Below are 17,931 nucleotides of genomic sequence, written 5' to 3'. Positions count from 1 at the left end.
AGTTATTTTCATGCAGGAAGACACATCAAGGAGACGATTGAGCCTTTTGTCATATCTTTTATTATATTTTCAGCACACAGTGACGTGTTTGTCATGTTTGTGTCTCTCCAGTAGAGGGAGACGGTCGACAGGCTTCTCCTTTGCTGACCTGGCAGCAATTTCAATATGAGTGAATAAATATCAGGATAAGCAACTTTTCAACGATTCATCTTCTTCCTCCTCTTGCGAAAATGGAGTTTCCATTTATTGGCTTCGATCCCCCCTCCGGACGTCTGGCTCGTCCTGCACGACACAAAAGAACAATGTACGGATGAATAATGGATGCTCCAACCTTTCTTGTGCTCTGGCTCGGAAAAGCCTCCGGGGTCGTTGGATAAGCAGGGCGAGTCATGCAGGTGGAGAATAAACGGACAAAGTTCCGGCCTTCCTGTGAGGGGTTTGCATGTTCTCCCTGAGTGTGTGAACATGTCTATACCATTGAGACTGATAAAGATGTTTAATAACTAAGTCGCTCATAGAGATGCCTTTTGGTTGCACATGTGTTTGAAACGGACAATCTTTATTTCAACATGTCTGTTTTAGTAGCACCAGCAACAGTGATGTTACTTGTCTGAGTTATTCACTGGCTTTTTTTTTTTTTTAATCCTGTACTGAGCTGCCGACTCAGGGGTGATCGATCTGCCCTTCATCAAGGTGAGATTATTAATAAATTCTTTAAGATTTGCTTTAATTTCTCACAATCTTCCAATGGTTTGTATGGTACTTACTGAAATACCTTTGAGAACATAGAGTTCAACACTTGGCTTATACACTGCAAAAAATGGTAGCCCACATATAAGATATCAACACTAAATTAGGAAGAAAATTACTTAAATTGACTGAAACTGAAATTATCTGTCCATGCAGCAAGTAAATTTTACTTTATAAGAAATCTTGAAATAAGATTTTTTTTAAATCTCAATTGAAGATTAAACTGTAAAATCGAGGACTAAAAATAAGCAAATCATTTTTAAAACAAGGTAAATTATTGAACATGTCTAAAAATGCAATTTAAAATCTTGGCCATTGCCTAATAATTTACAGTGTATGTAAAACATTCACTGTTGTTAGTCTTCAAAGTTAATAAAAATGTTATTTTCGGGAATTAATATGTAATTAACAATTGTGTCATAGTTTAAAACCAAACAAATGTGAGAAAATACTTAAAGTATTCAACAATTTTCCATATTCTAGAGCAAATAAGAGATGGAGCAAACAGTGTTTGTGTGATTAAGAGAAGTTTAAAGCAGAGGTCATTGTTTTCTTAAATTCTAAAAACCGTACCCAAGGTACACCGCTCTACTAATTCATACCGCAACTATTTAATCCAGTGATTGTTATGAACTTTTGAAAGAATTGTGAAGAAATGACGAAGTGAGAAAATATCACCGACGGATGCAGATCCTCATAATATCTCTGATATAATATTCAACATTTACGCTGGTTTGATGTGAGATTATGAACAGAAAACAACAGTCTTTTTCATTTAAAGGTGTAACGCTTGTCTGCTCACCTTTCGGGTTCTTGAACTGGACATTTGAAAGCTTCCAATAGAATCCAGAGGAGCCACTTTTCTCCTGCGCAGAGTGAAGAAAGACTATTTTAGCAATTATGGCTTTTCTCTTCAGTGTTTTCTATGCAACCAAAGCTAATTTCATAGTTTGACTATCACACATTTTACAGGCTGGATATTCTGGACGTTTGGAGAGGATTAAAACTTGATGAGTGCTTACTTCTTCTCGTTGGCTTTGCGGTTGTAGTGGTACTGGCTCTGGTGCTGCCGGTGGACAGAAAGACGCTCTGTTGCAGGGATGAAAGTGTCCTGATGAGAAGGGCGACTGTCTGCATGTCTGTCCACCTCGCCTGCATCTCCCACTGAGAGATCCCCCACATCGGCGTGATCAAACGGGCGGGAAAAGTCCCCTTGGCCCAACCAGTTGACCTCCTGAGGACACAAATCAATCAGGGTCAAACAGGCTGCACAGGATTGATCTGCTGCCTTTGGAGTCAAAAGGCAACGCTTACCCTTTTCAGGAGGAACCTCCTGGGTAGGACAGCGGCGGAGATCTCCTCCAGGAACAGGTAGAAACCCAGGAAGGGGAGCACACATCTGGAGCAAAGCATCTGTGCAGAGTGAAAGTCACAGCGTGAGGAAACACTCACATAAAACATATGAAACTGAGCAGAAGACCAGCCGCCCACCTTAAAGCTTCTTCCTCTGTAGATTTCTGTGTGTCAGGATGTCGTTGTAACTCTGAGTTTGAGGCTGTGAGCTGCGTGGTGGGTATTTGTAGCCATGCATCCAGGGTGGGTTTATATTATGGGACTATTACTGGGCTGTTTAGGCTAAGTGTGTGTGTGCGTGTGTGTGTGTGTGTGTGTGTGTGTGTGTGTGTGTGTGTGTGTGTGTGTGTGTGTGTGTGTGTGTGTGTGTGTGTGTGTATGTGTGTGTGTGTGTGTGTGTGTGTGTGTGTGTCATCATCATTGTTGCCCCTTCACAGGAGATGTGCTGACAACATGCCCTGACACACGCACGGTACAGTGTACACACACACACACACACACACACACACACACACACACACACACACACACCATCTCACCCCCTACGCCCTGCGTGAGGACAGATGGGACCACGATAAAGCCACATAGTTGAGGATGTCGCAGCATTTTGTTTACAGACTTTGCCCTTCCAGCTGGATTCGGCCGGTTTTTACTTCTGATTCTATATCGTTTAAATGGGTGAACGGCGAAATCTATACATGATGTTTATTTTAAAAGAACGATATTGTTCAAATTTGATCCAACTATAAGTTCCATTTCAACAGCACTCATTAAAAAAAATTTCAAATGAAAATCTAATTGATATCTCTATATTTCAAGACTTTAAACCAGTATATAGATGTGTAGAAGAAGTGTTGTCAAACCAACACATTTCACCATTTCTATAGATTACAAATCTGTTTTAATGCAACTTAACAAATGCACTTACATTATTTATGACTGCTGTTTAACAATATAATGTATTATTGACAAAAAAGACACTAAATATAACATTTTTCTAGATGAATGTTTCAATCAGGTAAACTAACTGGAATAGGAACGGCTTTGGTTTGTCTTCTCAGAAGAAATACAACAAAAATAACACGTGTCTCAATAACTGGAATATGTTAGAATATGTTAGTTTTGAATGATAATGAATAGAAGATGCACACTAAGGTATGTTTTAACACACTGTAATGGTACAAGTTTATACTGGATGTATGTTTTGAATCAAGGTGGAATGGCAGGCAGTGGTGAGCACTGTCATTATGGAATGGAGATATTCGATCAGCCACAAAATAAAAAAAAACAAAAAACGGTTGAGTATATTCAATGAACATTGAAGTGTTTTGGATGATTTCCACTTTTTCAAAATATTCGATATGACATTTTAAGAGTCAGTAGCCAAAATAAACCCTTCAAAATTTTAAAACAGTGTTTAATCAGTGCTGTTTATACATGATAAAAACATGCATGAACAATCTGATCTATAATCAGATCAATGGACAAACCTCACCTCGACTCAAAAAAATCTACTTTTCCTCAGAAACATTGGAGCGGAAGGCAGGTCACACTGGACAGGTCTCCCATTCAGAATTTGCAACTAACCCGAAAAGATGTTGGAAACTGTTGGAAGAAAATACAGCATCTGGAGGAAAAAGCCCAGGGAGAACATGCAAACCCCCCACAGAAAGGAAAACGCAGAGTCTGGACCTGAACTCAAACCAGGGATATGCTGAGCGTGAGGCGAGGTTTCTAACCTCTGCAGCACCGTTGGTGTACGTGTTTTAACACGTTTATACCACCTGGTTACACTGAACAGAAAATCTTATTCAGGGAGGTAAACAAAGGAAGATTAGTTTGCGGAACCCAAACCAAACCAAACCAAATGAGACAATTTAACTTACACACCTGTGCAATAATCCTGCTGTCTAATCAGCATCTTGATATGCCACCTGTGAGGTGGCTGGATTATCTCGGCAAAGGAGAAGCACTCACTCACACGAAATAGGCTTCTTGTGTGAATAGAAAGTCTCTCTGAGTTGAGCTCATGAGAAATGATTGATTGATTGATTTCAATGCACTCAGGGGAACAGGCCTGCAATAGGGTGCTTTGATTTAGAGCACTTTATTGTGTGTGTGTGTGTGTGTGTGTGTGTGTGTGTGTGTGTGTGTGTGTGTGTGTGGTCTTGATTGGGTGGCAATCTGATGGTGAAGTCAGGCGAGGCAGCACATTACCACACACACACACACACACACACACACACACACACACACACACACACACACACACACACACACACACACACACACACACACACACACACACACACACACACACACACACACACACACACACACACACACACAAACAGGCTCTGTCTCCAGAAAAGCAAACACAGTGGAGACAGAGCCGCCGTACGATGGCGAGCAGGAGGGAGGGTGGTCTACGAGGAGGGTATGCGCGTTCAGACACGTTTTCACTTTTCCGCCCTGTCCTAATTATTTCTATTCTGGGACACTGAGGCTCACCAAACATAGAGCCGGTGCTGATAGATCAGGCGTGTATAAATAAACCGTGACTGGACTTGTGGCATGTCAGCAGGGGCAGAAGCCAGATAGGCTGCACTGATTACCTCCATTATCAGGAACAGGCCTCATTAGGAGCCTCGGCCAGGGGTGTGTTCTTTTATTGCAACCCGGGGGCCTCAAGACCTGAAAGTGAGGGGAGTCCTTCAAAATGAGGACATTCTGTTGCTTCGGAATAAGAAAGTGAGCAGGTGATGGAAGGTTTTAGGTTCCTACATAGTTTCAGGATCAGGTTTGTGTAAGGTAAAACTGACTGAAGTCCAAGATTGACAGTACTTAAAGTAGTACTGTGGGGCAAAATGTTATTAAGAAAAGAGGCACTTGTTAAATATAATATTAGCATTTGAACATAAAAGCCGTTTTGTCATTTTTTTGCTTATATGTTTTAATTATAAGCTCAATTTTATTTTCATGATTAGTTTTACATTTGCACTCACTGATTCTTATTGTACACATTATTCATTCTTGTGCCTATTTCTTGTGCAAATTCTTGTGCCCAGATTACTATCCATTTCTTTTCAGTATTATTATTTTTCTGCCACTTTTTAAAGAGTAACTAGTCCCTCACCAGTGGGAGCATGTCCACACAAAAAACCTGTGAACCTGAGAACCTGCTAACTTTATTTATTTATTTAATTTTAAAATAAAGTTAGCAGGTTCTCAGGTTCACAGGTTTTTATGTGTGGACATGCTCCCACTGGTGCGGGACTAGTTACTCTTTAAATACCACATGGGTAAGTTATATACATCTGTGTAAGTATTAGGGTTCAACAAAGTTTTGCAGATGACAGAAAATGCTTTACAAATTATTCATAGGGGAAATAAACGAGCTTTTCAACTTAAAAAAAACCTCAGCTATTTGTGCAAGGTTTATTTAAAATCTATGATCTGATCCATATATGTGAAATGAGTTTTTAACAGTACTTATATGTAAAAAGTACACATGAAGTACAATGTCTCTGAGTACATATTAAAGAAAATTAATATTGCAACACAAATCTTGAATGATGCACTTCCAAAGTCCTTCCTTAATGGAAAATAATTCCCATAATTACTGAATTAAACTAGAATAGGCCCTCGGTAGAGAACACACCTTTGCCAACGCCCCCTTGTAATGTTAAGTCCAAATGATGATGTTCTGTTGGTTCCCATTCTTTTGTGTTACTTGAACGCACCGTGAAAGTGGAGAAGGGGGGTGGGGGGCGGGGTGCGGGGTTGGTTTTTTCCCCACAGTTTTGGGGATTTATTAGATAACGGTTTGCTGTTAATGTCCCAAAATCTAATTGATTGGTTCTTGGATGATGACAAATCATCCTTGAAAATTTCATGCAATTTGGGTGAGTCAAATACATACATACATACATACATACATACATACATACATACATACATACATACATACATACATACATACATACATACATACATACATACATACATACACACACGCAGACGAACACATAACTTTGTTGGTCACCCAACGTTCGTTAGCAAAGGTAATTACTATAATACATGTTAATGGAGTCTCAGAATGCATTAGTGAGCTTTCATTCCAATAAATGTCACACAATGAATGAGATTAAAGATCACTAACAAGAGTTCTAAAGTAAATAAATACTCAACAAAATACAAAGCAAGAGCGAAACATTTTCAGTTTATGATTAAACAAAAGAAAAGCAGTTTTGCTTATCAGTTTGTGTCCCAAGAAATATACATTGTATTGGGTTGGGCACAATGTAGGAACTATATTACAATAGTAACACATCTAAAGCAAAAACTGTTTGATCTCTGTCTCTCTCTCTTTGTGTGTGTGTGTGTGTGGGTGTGTGTGTGTGTGTGTGTGTGTGTGTGTGTGTGTGTGTGTGTGTGCCCCTCACACCCCGCCCTGGTCTGGTGCACTATAAGTATCAGACGTCGCAGCAGGTCCCAAATATAGCCTGGGGGAGCAGAAACCATCTCGACCACTGGCCTTAGCATTTTTTATTTTTTTTTTAAGGAAAGATCAGAGGAGACAAACACAAACAGTTTAGTTTAGGAACATTTAGAACAGTTTAGGATTCAGCGTGCATCAAAACATCATGTTAAGTCGGCCACTTGACTTCGTTTTACTTGCAGAAGACAAACTGTCTCAGTGTCCTGCAGAAATTTCCATCAGCGATACTAAATTGTATTAAAAAAAGGTAAATACCATGAATGTTCATGGATGTTCTTGTGTCCAGGTTTGTTAATGTTTAGAAATGTTTCGACATGCTCATATTTATTAATGACTGGAAATTTAAGAGCTTAAAAATAGCACAGTTTATTTTGCATCTCTTTTTTGGGAGTTTTTTTGTACTGTAAAATGCATTGAAAGATAAATTGATACGTTGATTGAAAATATACCTGTCATATCTTTTGTTTTCCCTAAACTCAGACAAACTGTCATTTCCAGTAAACCAACCCTAAAACAAACATTCATTTTCTAAAAGGGACTAATGAAGCTTCTGCTTGTATTTGTTTACAAGTGTGTTAATAAAACAGTTAACCTAATAAGTGCTCTCTATTCACTAGCTGTTTAAAAGTACAATATATTTTTTATCACTTTGGGGGGCTCTCTCAATCTAAATAAGGTGCTGTGGTTGGACTTTGGCCTCCTTATAGAATCCCTGGTTCCGGTCTGGACTTGAGCGCCTGTCTGTGCAGAGAGTTTGCATGTTCTCCCTGTGTTTCCTGTCGACCTGTCCATGTTGTGCCTCCAGCTCCACACAGTGTTTAAAGCAGTAAAGAAGATGGATGAATGCAGCTTTCTTTTCTTTTCCCCCCCCCCTTTTTCTGCATGCCATTGAAGGATGTGACTGGAATTCCTGCTGCACGTGCGCCCTCTCGTGGTTGCTCCGGCAGCACCTTCTGAAGATAAGCGCCTCCCTCCCTGCAGCTGCGCGCACTGATAAGCTGCCTTTATGGTTCGGTCCCCTCTCGTGCAGGTTGTCAGGGCAGTGCTGGATCGATTAAACATCCAGTCCTCCATGACAACCCTGCGTGCGTGTTAATCAAAACTGGTGTGGATGAAGCTGCGGGAGACAGAAGAGCCGGAGGATCTGCAGGAGCCACGAGTGGGAGGAGAAAACAAGACAAACTGATGGGAGGGGCTGAGTCACACAGCTGCGACGAACAGGTTTTTAAGAACACAACATAAAAGCGTCTCTTTGCCTTTCTGGATAGTTTTTCCCTCCACAGCTATATAATTTTCGCTCTCTTTTTTTATTTTTATTATTTTTTTTTTTTTAAGTTTCACTTTTGGAGCAGAGACAGATTGAAGATCTGACGCCCGTTCAGGTAAGAGCCAAAGTGTTTTTCCTGAACATTTTTGACAAGTAAAGCAAGAATCAGGAGAGTTTAATGCATCTCTTACTAAAATAGTGTTCATGAAGCAGGCAGATGTTGACTAATGACGTCATGTCATGGATCTTGTACTTCTTTGTGCTGCTATGGGGGGGGGGGGGGGGCAAAGTGAACACTATGAAGCACTAAAGAGGACAGAAATGAGAGGGAAGCAGTGGAAAAATTAATGACCCCCCCTTCTTCTTCTTCTCATGTGACGCAAAGCCACACCCACTTATCACCATGCGTCTCAATCATACTCCATCAAGTCCAACAAATCCTCTTGCTGACCAACACATTTGACTTTTTACCTCACGATCTTTATCAGACACAAGCTGGACTGCCTTATTGTGCTTGTGAAAGGACACTTTAGTGCTGTGAGGATGAATTGAGGCATGCAGCTTGATCTTTGTTTTAACAGCTTGATCTCAACCCCTTCTCACCACCAGATTCCCATAAAGACCCGGGGAGTGTCTCGGGACGTGTGTCCTTATTTTGCGGCCTTGCCCAGAGAGGTTTGACCCAGCTCGTCACCATGTCTGCTCCCGGTAAGAAGCAAACCGCTTCCAGATCTTGGGTTCAGTTTAACTTTCAGGCAGACTAGTTAAAGGATCGAACGTAGGGAAGATGTAGTGTGGAGCAAAACTATTCAGGTCTTGGAGCGTTTCCATCACATTTTCCAATCACCGGCCCTCCACTGGACGAGGCTGTATAATGAATGAGCACCTTGTCCGGCCTCCAGATGCCTCTTGGGAAATCTTATCCTCCACAAGATGGTGAAATCTCTGAGAAATACCTTGAATGTTTTGCTTGTGAGTGTTTCAGATTTTTTTTTTTTTTTTTTTGTGTCATTCGCTGCTCGGGTTGGATCCTGTCCAGGAGGTGAAAGGTGCTGCTGTTTGTCCCTCTTAAGTTGTGCTAATGAGGACATGAGGGCTCCGATTTGGGTGTTTCGCTTCCTGTAAAGTCGAGAGAGGAATGTGGAAAGAGGCGGAGCCACAAGAAGCCTGGAAATCCAAACCCTGCTCACCACATCCCTTTTTTTTTTTTTTTTACTTTTGTTTTCCAAACAAAAGTGACACAAGGGTTGATTTGGCTTTATTACCCCATGACACAGGAGGTTAAATATCATACTTCCTGTCAGCGTGGCTCATGACTTCCAAATCTTACAAGTAAACACTTCAGTGATCTTAAACGGGTGAGTTGAAGGTTCTTGAAAAATGTTTCCTTTGAGTTAAGGAAAAGCAGTCTGATCAGCTGAGTCATAGTTAAACCACAATGTGTGGCTCAAAAAATCCCTCCAGGGCAAACACCGGTTTGTTGTCAGACACGACAAACACCCCAGGGAGCCTGCTGTGGGTTGTACACGGCCATGAGGGAAGTATCAGTATCAGTTCAGCAGCCTGCATTTAATTGCTAATAAAGCAATAGACAGGAATATACTTGAGTACCTAAAAATACTTGTTTGATCTAAATCTCAGTTTATGTGCCACTAAACTGAGGTGTGGCTTCCGTCACACCAGGACTTTTATTCACTATTCATGTGGTTAACTTTAAAAAAAAAAAGAAAAAAAAAGAAAAATACAATTCAAATGGTTCCTATCTCTTTAAATCAGAAGATTAAACTGCAGGTGTGTTTTCCATCATAAGGGCCAGAGCATGTCAATCAGTTATGAAGACGGTGTTTCACCACATCAGAATTACACACCAGCCTTCCACTTTATTGCCTACGGACACACTGGAGCAGTTTTCCACTGCGCCCTCCTGCTTAAGTGTGTCACTGAAGTTTGGCTGAGCCACGTACTCTTCATAACAAAAATAAAACTTTTAGCTACTGTGACAAGCAGTTATTGTATATTGTAATGTTTATTTCTTAGAATCTTGACCTAGAACCAAATGGTCTAGGTCTAAGACAAGTCCATCTAATGTCCTTGACCTCCCATGTGCGGTATTAATAAACTGTAGGGACACATCACGTGTCACTCGGAAGAATGGAGTTATTTATTTTAAAATTTTCTAATAAACCATCTAAACTGAGATTTCTTACAGGGCTTGTTGTTCTTCCAGCTACGCTAACTCCACTCATCATGTAGACATTCGCTTAAATTCTTGGTTTGTATTTAAAGAAGTCTGACCCCCAATACTTCCTGTTTTCTATGTGTGACACTACGTAGTTGTAAAAGCCTGTTTTTTTTTTTTGTTTTTTTTCAGTGTCACCATGAATTTGAGGTTTCGGGTTTAAGGCTTTTCTTCTTTACACCAACAATCCTAAGTGTTTATTAATTTATTTATTACCTAGGTTTGTTTTTTTCCCCCCACAAAAATCATAATACAGCTCACAAAAGATGCTGTTCACACATTTTCTTCTCAGTTTGAATAAAATATGCCGTTTCCTTAAACCTCTGGCAGATAAGATCAGACCCTTGTTTATTGAAAGATCGCATGCTTGTACAAAAACCTTCTCTTGCTACTGAAAGTTAAAAGTCTGATCTGTGACAACATCAAGTTTTCCGCTGGTGTAGATCAAGTAATTGTTTTCAGCAAAAGACTTTCCAATGACTATGGGGGATGGCCACACAGAGGTGTGTCACACAGACCCGTTTCTCCAGTAATGGCTCTTTAAATGCGGCAAAGGTTGTGGCTCAGCAAATAAGTAGCTTATTGGCTCTTCTGGCCAGGTGGGGGAGGCTTTATGAGCCACGGCGGACATATATGTCACACTAGGAGCGACTGTTATTACTGAGAGATCACTCCGGTGGTGTGATGACCTAAATCGCTTCCTTGTTGTCTCGCTGAACGGTAAGAAGTTGATGCTTGGCTGACGAGTGTGATCACAGATCAGAAACTACAAAGCCGCTTTTAAATTCACTGTTAAGGGTTTTTGTACTTTTTCAAACTAACATTTTTATTTTTTCTATTTTCCGTCTCTTTCCCAGGTTACCCAAGTCCTCACCACCAGCCACCTTACCCCATGGCTTACTCCGGCGGCCACACCGTAGCCCCGTACCCCGGGGGGTACGGAGACCCCAGCCAGGCCCCTGCCCCGGGCTTTAACATGGGCTATAATGCAGGCCCGCCTCCTGTCGTGTACCAGCCCGGTCCAGTGGCTCATGGACAAGCTCCGGGGCAGGACTACGGAGGTCCTCCCGGGGGGATTTCTGCGGCGCCGCTTGCAGCTCCGGCCGCGGTTCCTGTCGGGGTTCCACCGGGCCTGGAGTACCTCACACAGGTAGGAGGGATGAATCGACGAAACGAGTTGTAAAGGTTGCTGGCGCTGTGATATGTCGGTCAGCTGATGTTGAAGCCTCTTCCAGCTGCTCACAAGCCTTGTTCGTCAAATGTACGTTGTGGCTCCACCTCGTCATCATGGGAAGATTGTAATGCAACAGTGACTGACATCATCTCCTGAACTCTAACTTTACTTATTCACCTTCCGTACGTGGATGTCGGCCAAAGTAGAGGAAACACTTTCAAAGCTCCTCATTGTGAACGCGTCATGTCTTTCTCGTGCTATTCATAATGTGTGTAAACGTCCCGTCATTTCTCCTTACCTGTTGCTTTCAGAGCATACATTCGATCTGGTTCACAATTTATTAAAATCAAACTGTTACATGTTTCATTTGACTTCTTAGAACAACATGTGATGTCAGAGACTTACAGATCAGTGGTAACGGCGACTGTCCCCAGTGCAGATATTGAAGAAACAAATTACATAAAGTGACATTTCGGCTCTTTTAAAAAGGCGGGTGGAACAAATTTAACTGTCTCATTGTACACAGATAAGGAAGATTCATGAGTGAGATTGTTTTGCCTGGCAAGTATTGGAAAATTTCACTGCGGAAACTTTCCCTACTCAGTTTTTCTAACGTTTCTTTTTCTTCTAGATCGACCAGATCCTGATCCATCAAAAAGTTGAACTTTTAGAGGGTGAGGCGTGTTTGCTCTCTCATGTTTGCACTTGTAAAATAAGGGAATAATGAGCAGCTGTCGTGTGTGCTTCAAACTGTGTTTCTTACAATTCTGACGTTTGTCCTCCATTTCCTGCTTTTATAATTTGTTGTCTCAACTGACTCCTCCACCCCTCCACCCAGCATTCATTGGCTTTGAGACAAACAACCAGTACGAGATAAAGAACAGCCTGGGCCAAAAGATCTACAAAGCCAAAGAGAAAAACGACTGCTGCACCAGGAACTGCTGTGGCTCTCTGCGCAGCTTTGACATGAAAATCAAGGACAACACGGACCGGGAGGTCGTCCGTCTCATCCGCCCGTTCCGCTGCATGTCCTGCTGGTGTCCCTGCTGCCTGCAAGAGGTTTGTGCGTCACACTCGTGTGCATTTATCTCACAAAGAGTGTCATAAAGAAGTGGTTCATGTCTTCAGATTGTATTGATTTACCGCACCAAGTGAAATGTTGATCATTGAAAAGCTCCATCAGTGTAATATTGCCTTCATTTCTCACACTAGACTTTAAACTTTAGACTTAGACTAAAGTCCAATTTCTCACACTAGATAAAGATGGAATGAGTTTGATGTTTTTGTTGCAACATTTACATCGAGTGCTCCAGGAAAACGTATCCCATTATTACTGTCGTTCATATTTAACCATGTTGATCGTCTGAAAGGTTTTGGCGGGAAAAGAAAAAACTGCTTCGACTTTTTCGGTGTGCCCGTCTCTTTAAGAAATTAAGAGCAAAGATTACAGTTTAAAAAAAATAGTTTTTTTTTTTCTTCCAATTTTTGGCGCATAAGGAGTTACGCGCTGTTGGCAGCCCGTACACAAAAGGCACATCAAAACGTGTGAAATTCTGGGAATAGTCTGCCGCAATAAATTTGTCGGGCAAAATGGAGAGGATGCTGAGTGTCGGGCACACACAAAATGTCACCTTAAATTTCCTAGTTGAAATAATTATTTCAATAAAATATATATATAATTTTTTTTTCTTGGTAAATAATTCAAATTAACCCCTTTTTAAAAAGTTAAATAATAGCTGTGAAGTGGTCACAAAAGCATGTTTTCATTATATTGTCAGCAGCTATGTTCTTTAGGTGCTGCTCTACATGGACGTATGTAGATTAACTCTTGTAGTTTATCTGTTATCTTTCTAACTTCAGGTATGTCTGAGCTTTAGTCACCCAGGGGGAGTGGGGGGAGATAAAATGTACAGACCAGACCAGCCAAACCTGCCTCCTCAAGTTGACACCGTCTTTTTCATGCCGTTAGAGGGAAGTTGATGTCAGCCTTATCAAACCGACCGCTTGCTTAAATGTAGCCTGGGCTTGTTAAAGTGGATTGTAACGAGTATTAGGTGGAAATGAATTTAACAACTAAAAGCTGTGGGGGATAAAAGTAGTTAAAACAGCTAAAATTGAAAGGATAAACATGTTTTGTGGTTCTGGATGAATTTGATTTGGTTGGAAAATCGACTCATTTGGTCAGAAAGTCTGCGTACCGCTGAACTAGAGGAAGTACAGGCGAAATCACGATTATTGGTCTATAGTTAAAGTTTATTTCCTCACTGAGTACAGACCCTCACAGTTGTGTGCCAAAGTCGGGCCACCCCTTTAAAAACAGCATATTTTCTATATTAAAAAATTTATATTCATATTTATAGTCTCTCTGGTATATACAAGCTGTGATCTGCCAGAAGGGGTGTTACTAAGTCCTGAAGGGTCCCCCGACTTTTGCACATGCCAAAGGGATGTTTTCTATTTTGTCCATTTTCTAAAATGTCACTTTACAGTAATGTTTCCTGATAATATTGTCTTTTCCCCCCATTTACCAGAGACTATAAATATGAATATTGATTTTTTTAAATATATAATATATGCTGTTTTTATAGGGGTGTCCTGACTGTATATAGAGCACAAGCTTCTCGTCTTTGTTTTAATCCACATATCAAACGAGTCATAGCTTGTACGGCCTTGCGATTCCATGTTGTTCCTTAGAATGTGAGTTGAGTCACTCATGTTTGGTCTGACCTTTTAAGAGAGACACACAAAGACAGAAATTAACTCAATTATGACTTGGAGTCCTGGAATTATTTCGATTACATTTTTGAGGATTAGAAAAAAGCAAAAATGTAATCGAAATAATTCCAGGAGGGGCTTCTTATGTGAAATTTGGATGGTATCACAGGAGATGGTTAGATGGACGACGGTTTGTTTCCAATATGAACCACTGTACTGAGAAGCACGGCTGATTTAGAAAGTTGGAAAAGTGAATTTAGTACAATGAGTCATAGCGATAAATCAACCACAAACCTTTGTCGTGATGAATGAACCGCAAACATTATTGCATGTCACTGGAAAGCCGCATTCTCTCCAGAACTGACTCGGTGTTTCCAGCTCAAACACAAAGTAAAACCTGCTCGCGTCAATAAAAACCAGCCCATATCGCAACCTCTGTAGAAACTCATCAAAACTCACTAACTTACACAACTGCACTAAATATACAAAGACAAAAGGTAACACAAACGGGATCCTCAAGAAGCTATAATGGGTGGAGACTCGCCCAATCTGGCAACACTGAGTGAAACCGCCTGTTCTCAGGAGAGCTCACTAGAGGGACTTTTAGACTGGCTGGAATTCAGGACCAAGGCTGGCTTTGGGGAAGTACACAGTGAATATGATGTGGTTGGACTGCTGACAACGCTGTGAATTTGTTGAAAAATTGTAAAATATGGGACTTTTTTAAAAGTGGAAGCATCCATCTTTAAGAATGGAATCCGAGAGCCTGAGCCTCTTTATTCTGGCTGTGTTACCAGTCAAATTTTTTTTCAATAATTCTGAGGGTAAAAAAAAAAAAGTAAAACCTGCATCTTCTGTCACTGGGCCATTTCTCTGGGTCTCTGTCCTTTCAGCTGGCCATCTCTTCCTGTTACTGGGTTGTGTTTCCATCTCTTTGTGCTCCAGTCTGCTCGGGCAGGGGTGTGTTAAGAGCATGAATGGCCCTTTGTCTGGCTAAACTATCTCCTTGACTCCCTGATTCCCTGCCATCCCTCCACTGAGACCTTTCTCTGTCCCTCTCGGTTAAATCACTTCGTTCACAGTCGGCCTAAAATACGCTCCCATTGGCCGAGAGCCCGAATTGATTCTCTCACATACTGCAGCTCTCTGTTTACCGCTCAGACAGGAGCCATGTGAGAGGCATTACCTGTGCTATGTAGTCCGACAATGAAACCGTCTCAATCATCATTCCTGCTGCCGTCTCATGTGACGTGCAAGCTCGTGAGGTTTTATATATAGCCGTCGCTGTCAAGAGTCGAGCTCAAACTGTAAATTACTAGTGTAACAAAAATATGTGGCCCGCAGATGGAGGTCCAGGCCCCACCAGGTACCACCGTAGGGTACGTCAAACAGGACTGGCACCCTTTCCTGCCCAAGTTCTCCATCCAGGGACCAAACAAGGAGACCCTGATGATGCTGGAGGGGCCCTGCTTCGCCTGCAACTGCTGTGGGGACGTCAACTTTGAGGTGAGCCCAGAGGATTACATGTATGAAGTTAAACCTGGGCTCTTTAAGCAAAGCTTAACTTTTTAGTCCAATTTGAGCAGATAAATATATGTGAAGTTTGTGGTTTAAACCCTGCACCTGGTTAAATGGATAAATGCTGAACATAATAGCCTGTTCATTTGCTAGATAGAGCCTCAATAGAGCAATTGTGGTACTTTTAGACTTGTTTTTTTGCTTTTCTGTGACGCTGATTGGTTGTTTTCATGTTATGTCTCAGCAAGAGAGCAAATAAGCATGAAAACATCCGGGCATATTTTCTCCCAAACATCTGGATCAACCAACAACTGTTGAGGACCCGCTGGTCGAAAATTTGAATTAATTGCAGTTTTTACTGTGGCCTTTTTTTTTTTTTTTTTTTTTAAAGTTTTTTTTGTACCGATTCTAAAATGGATTCCATTTCTAGCTTGAAGCTGAGACATTCTGATAGTTTTGTAAATTTTTATAAAAAAAATTTTTTTGCACTGCTCGACAGCTCAAGGCAAAGGACAGCGACAAAGTCATAGGTCGCATCAGCAAGCAGTGGAGCGGCCTTCTGAAGGAAGTCTTCACAGACACGGATAACTTCGGCATCCAGTTCCCTTTGGACTTGGATGTGAAGATGAAAGCTGTGCTCATGGGCGCCTGTTTCCTCATCGTGAGTATTTGCGTTTGTCCCCTTGCATGTGATCGAATGACGTTCATACGCGCCAATTATTCTCTAATGTGTTGGTTGTTTCCGCTCTGCAGGACTTCATGTTTTTCGAGAAGGTCGGCGAGGCCAACCAGCGAAGCACCGTCTTTTCATAACGGCGGAAAAGTGACGGGGAGAGAAAAAAAACAACAAAAGAAAACATGAATGCATCATAAGTCTGATCGGTTCAGTCGTTGTTTGTTACACTCCGTATCGTGTGCAGAAAGCAAATTACCTGCCAAAGAATATCAGCCTTCCCGTGGATGTCTCGGTCAGATATTGCACTTGCGAGGATGGTTCTATTTCATACCAAGCATAATTGTTTTTTTTCATTCTTTCTGTAGAAATGACAGTAGATTTTGTAAAAAAAAAGTTCTCTTTGCCATGGTGAGCAGCTACCTAACAGTGTCTGCCCACCACTTAAATCCTTTTGTAAAAATCTGACGCTTTCTGTGCTTCTCTTCATGATCTGCAATATATTCCTGTTATTCTGAGCTGTAAGTTGCAGCGCCAGTAAATGCAAGCGTATAAACTGCTAAACATCACTAGAATAATACTGTGATTGTGGACATATTAGCATGCTGAGTTTGAGCCTTTCTGAGATACAGCTCCGGTGCTTTTGTAATTTGACCAAAGACGTGGAAAGCCCCGGATGAGGCCACAGTGGGTCGGCAGTTGTGGTTGTTTGCGTTTGCAAATTCAATGAGCAGATATTGAAAATTCTATGTAAATTCAAGCATTGACCAATGCCAGTAGATGTGTCACACTTTTATTTTTTTGCCTCGTCTCAAAGCCAACTGTGTCTTCGCCTCAAGTGTACATAATGGAGCCGCGGCATTAAGGGCTCCTCCGGCGGCTCAGTGGTTGCCGTGGACACTCGCGCCACAGTCAAACCCCCCCCCCCCCGGTTTCTCCGGGACACCGCTAGCGCCAGCGGCATGGGTTATCAGAGAAAGGGTGAAAAGTGGAACAATGTGGGGCGGGGGGAGGAAATGAGAAGTGGAAGTTGGGTTGACTGAACGGTGGTGTGACCGCAGTGTGTGCGAGAGAAATCCTGTGTATGGAGGCTGCAACTTATGATAAACACTGCGGGAAAGAGAGAACAGAAGCGTGAACTTAAGTTCAGGTCTGGTTTCCAGTGCTTTTAGATGCCAAAACCATACTTTAACGACTGCGTTTAGGTGATTGTTGTTACGATCGGATTGATGTTTGCAAGTGTCTGTGTTGCTGTTGAATGCGATCCTCCACTCTGTATTTAATCGGAGACGAATGGCTGTTCCCCTGTGTGAGGCCTTATTCTCACAAACGCCAGCTTACTGACCTGTGATCAGGAAATGCATAATGGTTGTACAGTATTTTAATGCAGCTATTTTTGTTTTGTTAACACAACACTCTTCCTGTATTAGTTTCCTGTTTGTTTTTGATCGTAACTCTTTGGCACTAATTGTCCTGCCTTGTGATCAGTTCTTTTTCATTGAAATAATTAAAAGATATGTCCAAAACAAATGAAATGTCACAGCATTCCACAGTTAGTCTCTTTTTCCTGTATTCTTCTGCTTTTGGTGATCGTCCAGGAAAATGTGGGAAAGGCCCGAAGAAACCCGTCTAAATTTGTAACATCTGGCTCCAGTTGGAAAACATGACCTCAGTTTCAGAGGGAAATCTGTATTCCCCACAAGTCTGAAGTTCATCTCCTGTAAAATGGAATGGCCCAGTA

General features: G+C 41.5%; 2 protein-coding genes across 3 annotated transcripts; one reads left to right on the top strand and one right to left on the bottom strand.

Moving 5' to 3' along the window:
* Positions 1 to 39: 39 nt before the first annotated feature.
* On the bottom strand, positions 40 to 2,507 carry LOC308123845 (uncharacterized protein). The gene is made up of 5 exons (XM_080486546.1): positions 2,242 to 2,507; positions 2,065 to 2,163; positions 1,773 to 1,984; positions 1,553 to 1,616; positions 40 to 282 (listed from the first exon to the last, which is right to left on the bottom strand). Exons 2-5 carry the CDS (start codon positions 2,161 to 2,163, stop codon positions 244 to 246), a joined length of 414 nt encoding a protein of 137 aa, XP_080342672.1. The 5' UTR covers positions 2,242 to 2,507; the 3' UTR covers positions 40 to 243.
* A 5,082-nt stretch (positions 2,508 to 7,589) lies between these two features.
* Positions 7,590 to 17,728, top strand: LOC308123780 (phospholipid scramblase 2-like). 2 transcript variants are annotated; one of them, XM_080486447.1, is made up of 9 exons: positions 7,590 to 7,825; positions 7,940 to 7,986; positions 8,481 to 8,579; positions 10,968 to 11,260; positions 11,916 to 11,958; positions 12,123 to 12,343; positions 15,344 to 15,505; positions 16,017 to 16,178; positions 16,271 to 17,728. In XM_080486447.1, exons 3-9 carry the CDS (start codon positions 8,567 to 8,569, stop codon positions 16,328 to 16,330), a joined length of 954 nt encoding a protein of 317 aa, XP_080342573.1. In that variant the 5' UTR covers positions 7,590 to 7,825; positions 7,940 to 7,986; positions 8,481 to 8,566; the 3' UTR covers positions 16,331 to 17,728. The 2 variants fall into 2 exon arrangements, with proteins under 2 accessions (XP_080342573.1, XP_080342574.1); XM_080486448.1 differs by having other exon boundaries at positions 7,590 to 7,986.
* Positions 17,729 to 17,931: the final 203 nt, after the last annotated feature.

The sequence above is a fragment of the Lipophrys pholis genome (genome assembly GCF_963383615.2).
Source record: "Lipophrys pholis genome assembly, chromosome: 18".
Classification (NCBI taxonomy): Eukaryota; Metazoa; Chordata; class Actinopteri; order Blenniiformes; family Blenniidae; genus Lipophrys; species Lipophrys pholis.
Note: the sequence above shows the minus strand (reverse complement) of the source record. Positions and strands in the feature narration are given on the sequence as shown.

Coding starts and splice junctions, on each gene's coding strand:
- LOC308123845 (XM_080486546.1), bottom strand. CDS start 2,163: ATGCTTTGCTCCAGATGTGTGCTCCCCTTCCTGGGTTTCTACCTGTTC. Junction 1,985..2,064: donor GGAGGTTCCTCCTGAAAAGG/GTAAGCGTTGCC, acceptor TTGTGTCCTCAG/GAGGTCAACTGGTTGGGCCA. Junction 283..1,552: donor CCAGTTCAAGAACCCGAAAG/GTGAGCAGACAA, acceptor TGTGTCGTGCAG/GACGAGCCAGACGTCCGGAG.
- LOC308123780 (XM_080486447.1), top strand. Junction 11,261..11,915: donor GCCTGGAGTACCTCACACAG/GTAGGAGGGATG, acceptor TTTTTCTTCTAG/ATCGACCAGATCCTGATCCA. Junction 12,344..15,343: donor GTCCCTGCTGCCTGCAAGAG/GTTTGTGCGTCA, acceptor TGTGGCCCGCAG/ATGGAGGTCCAGGCCCCACC.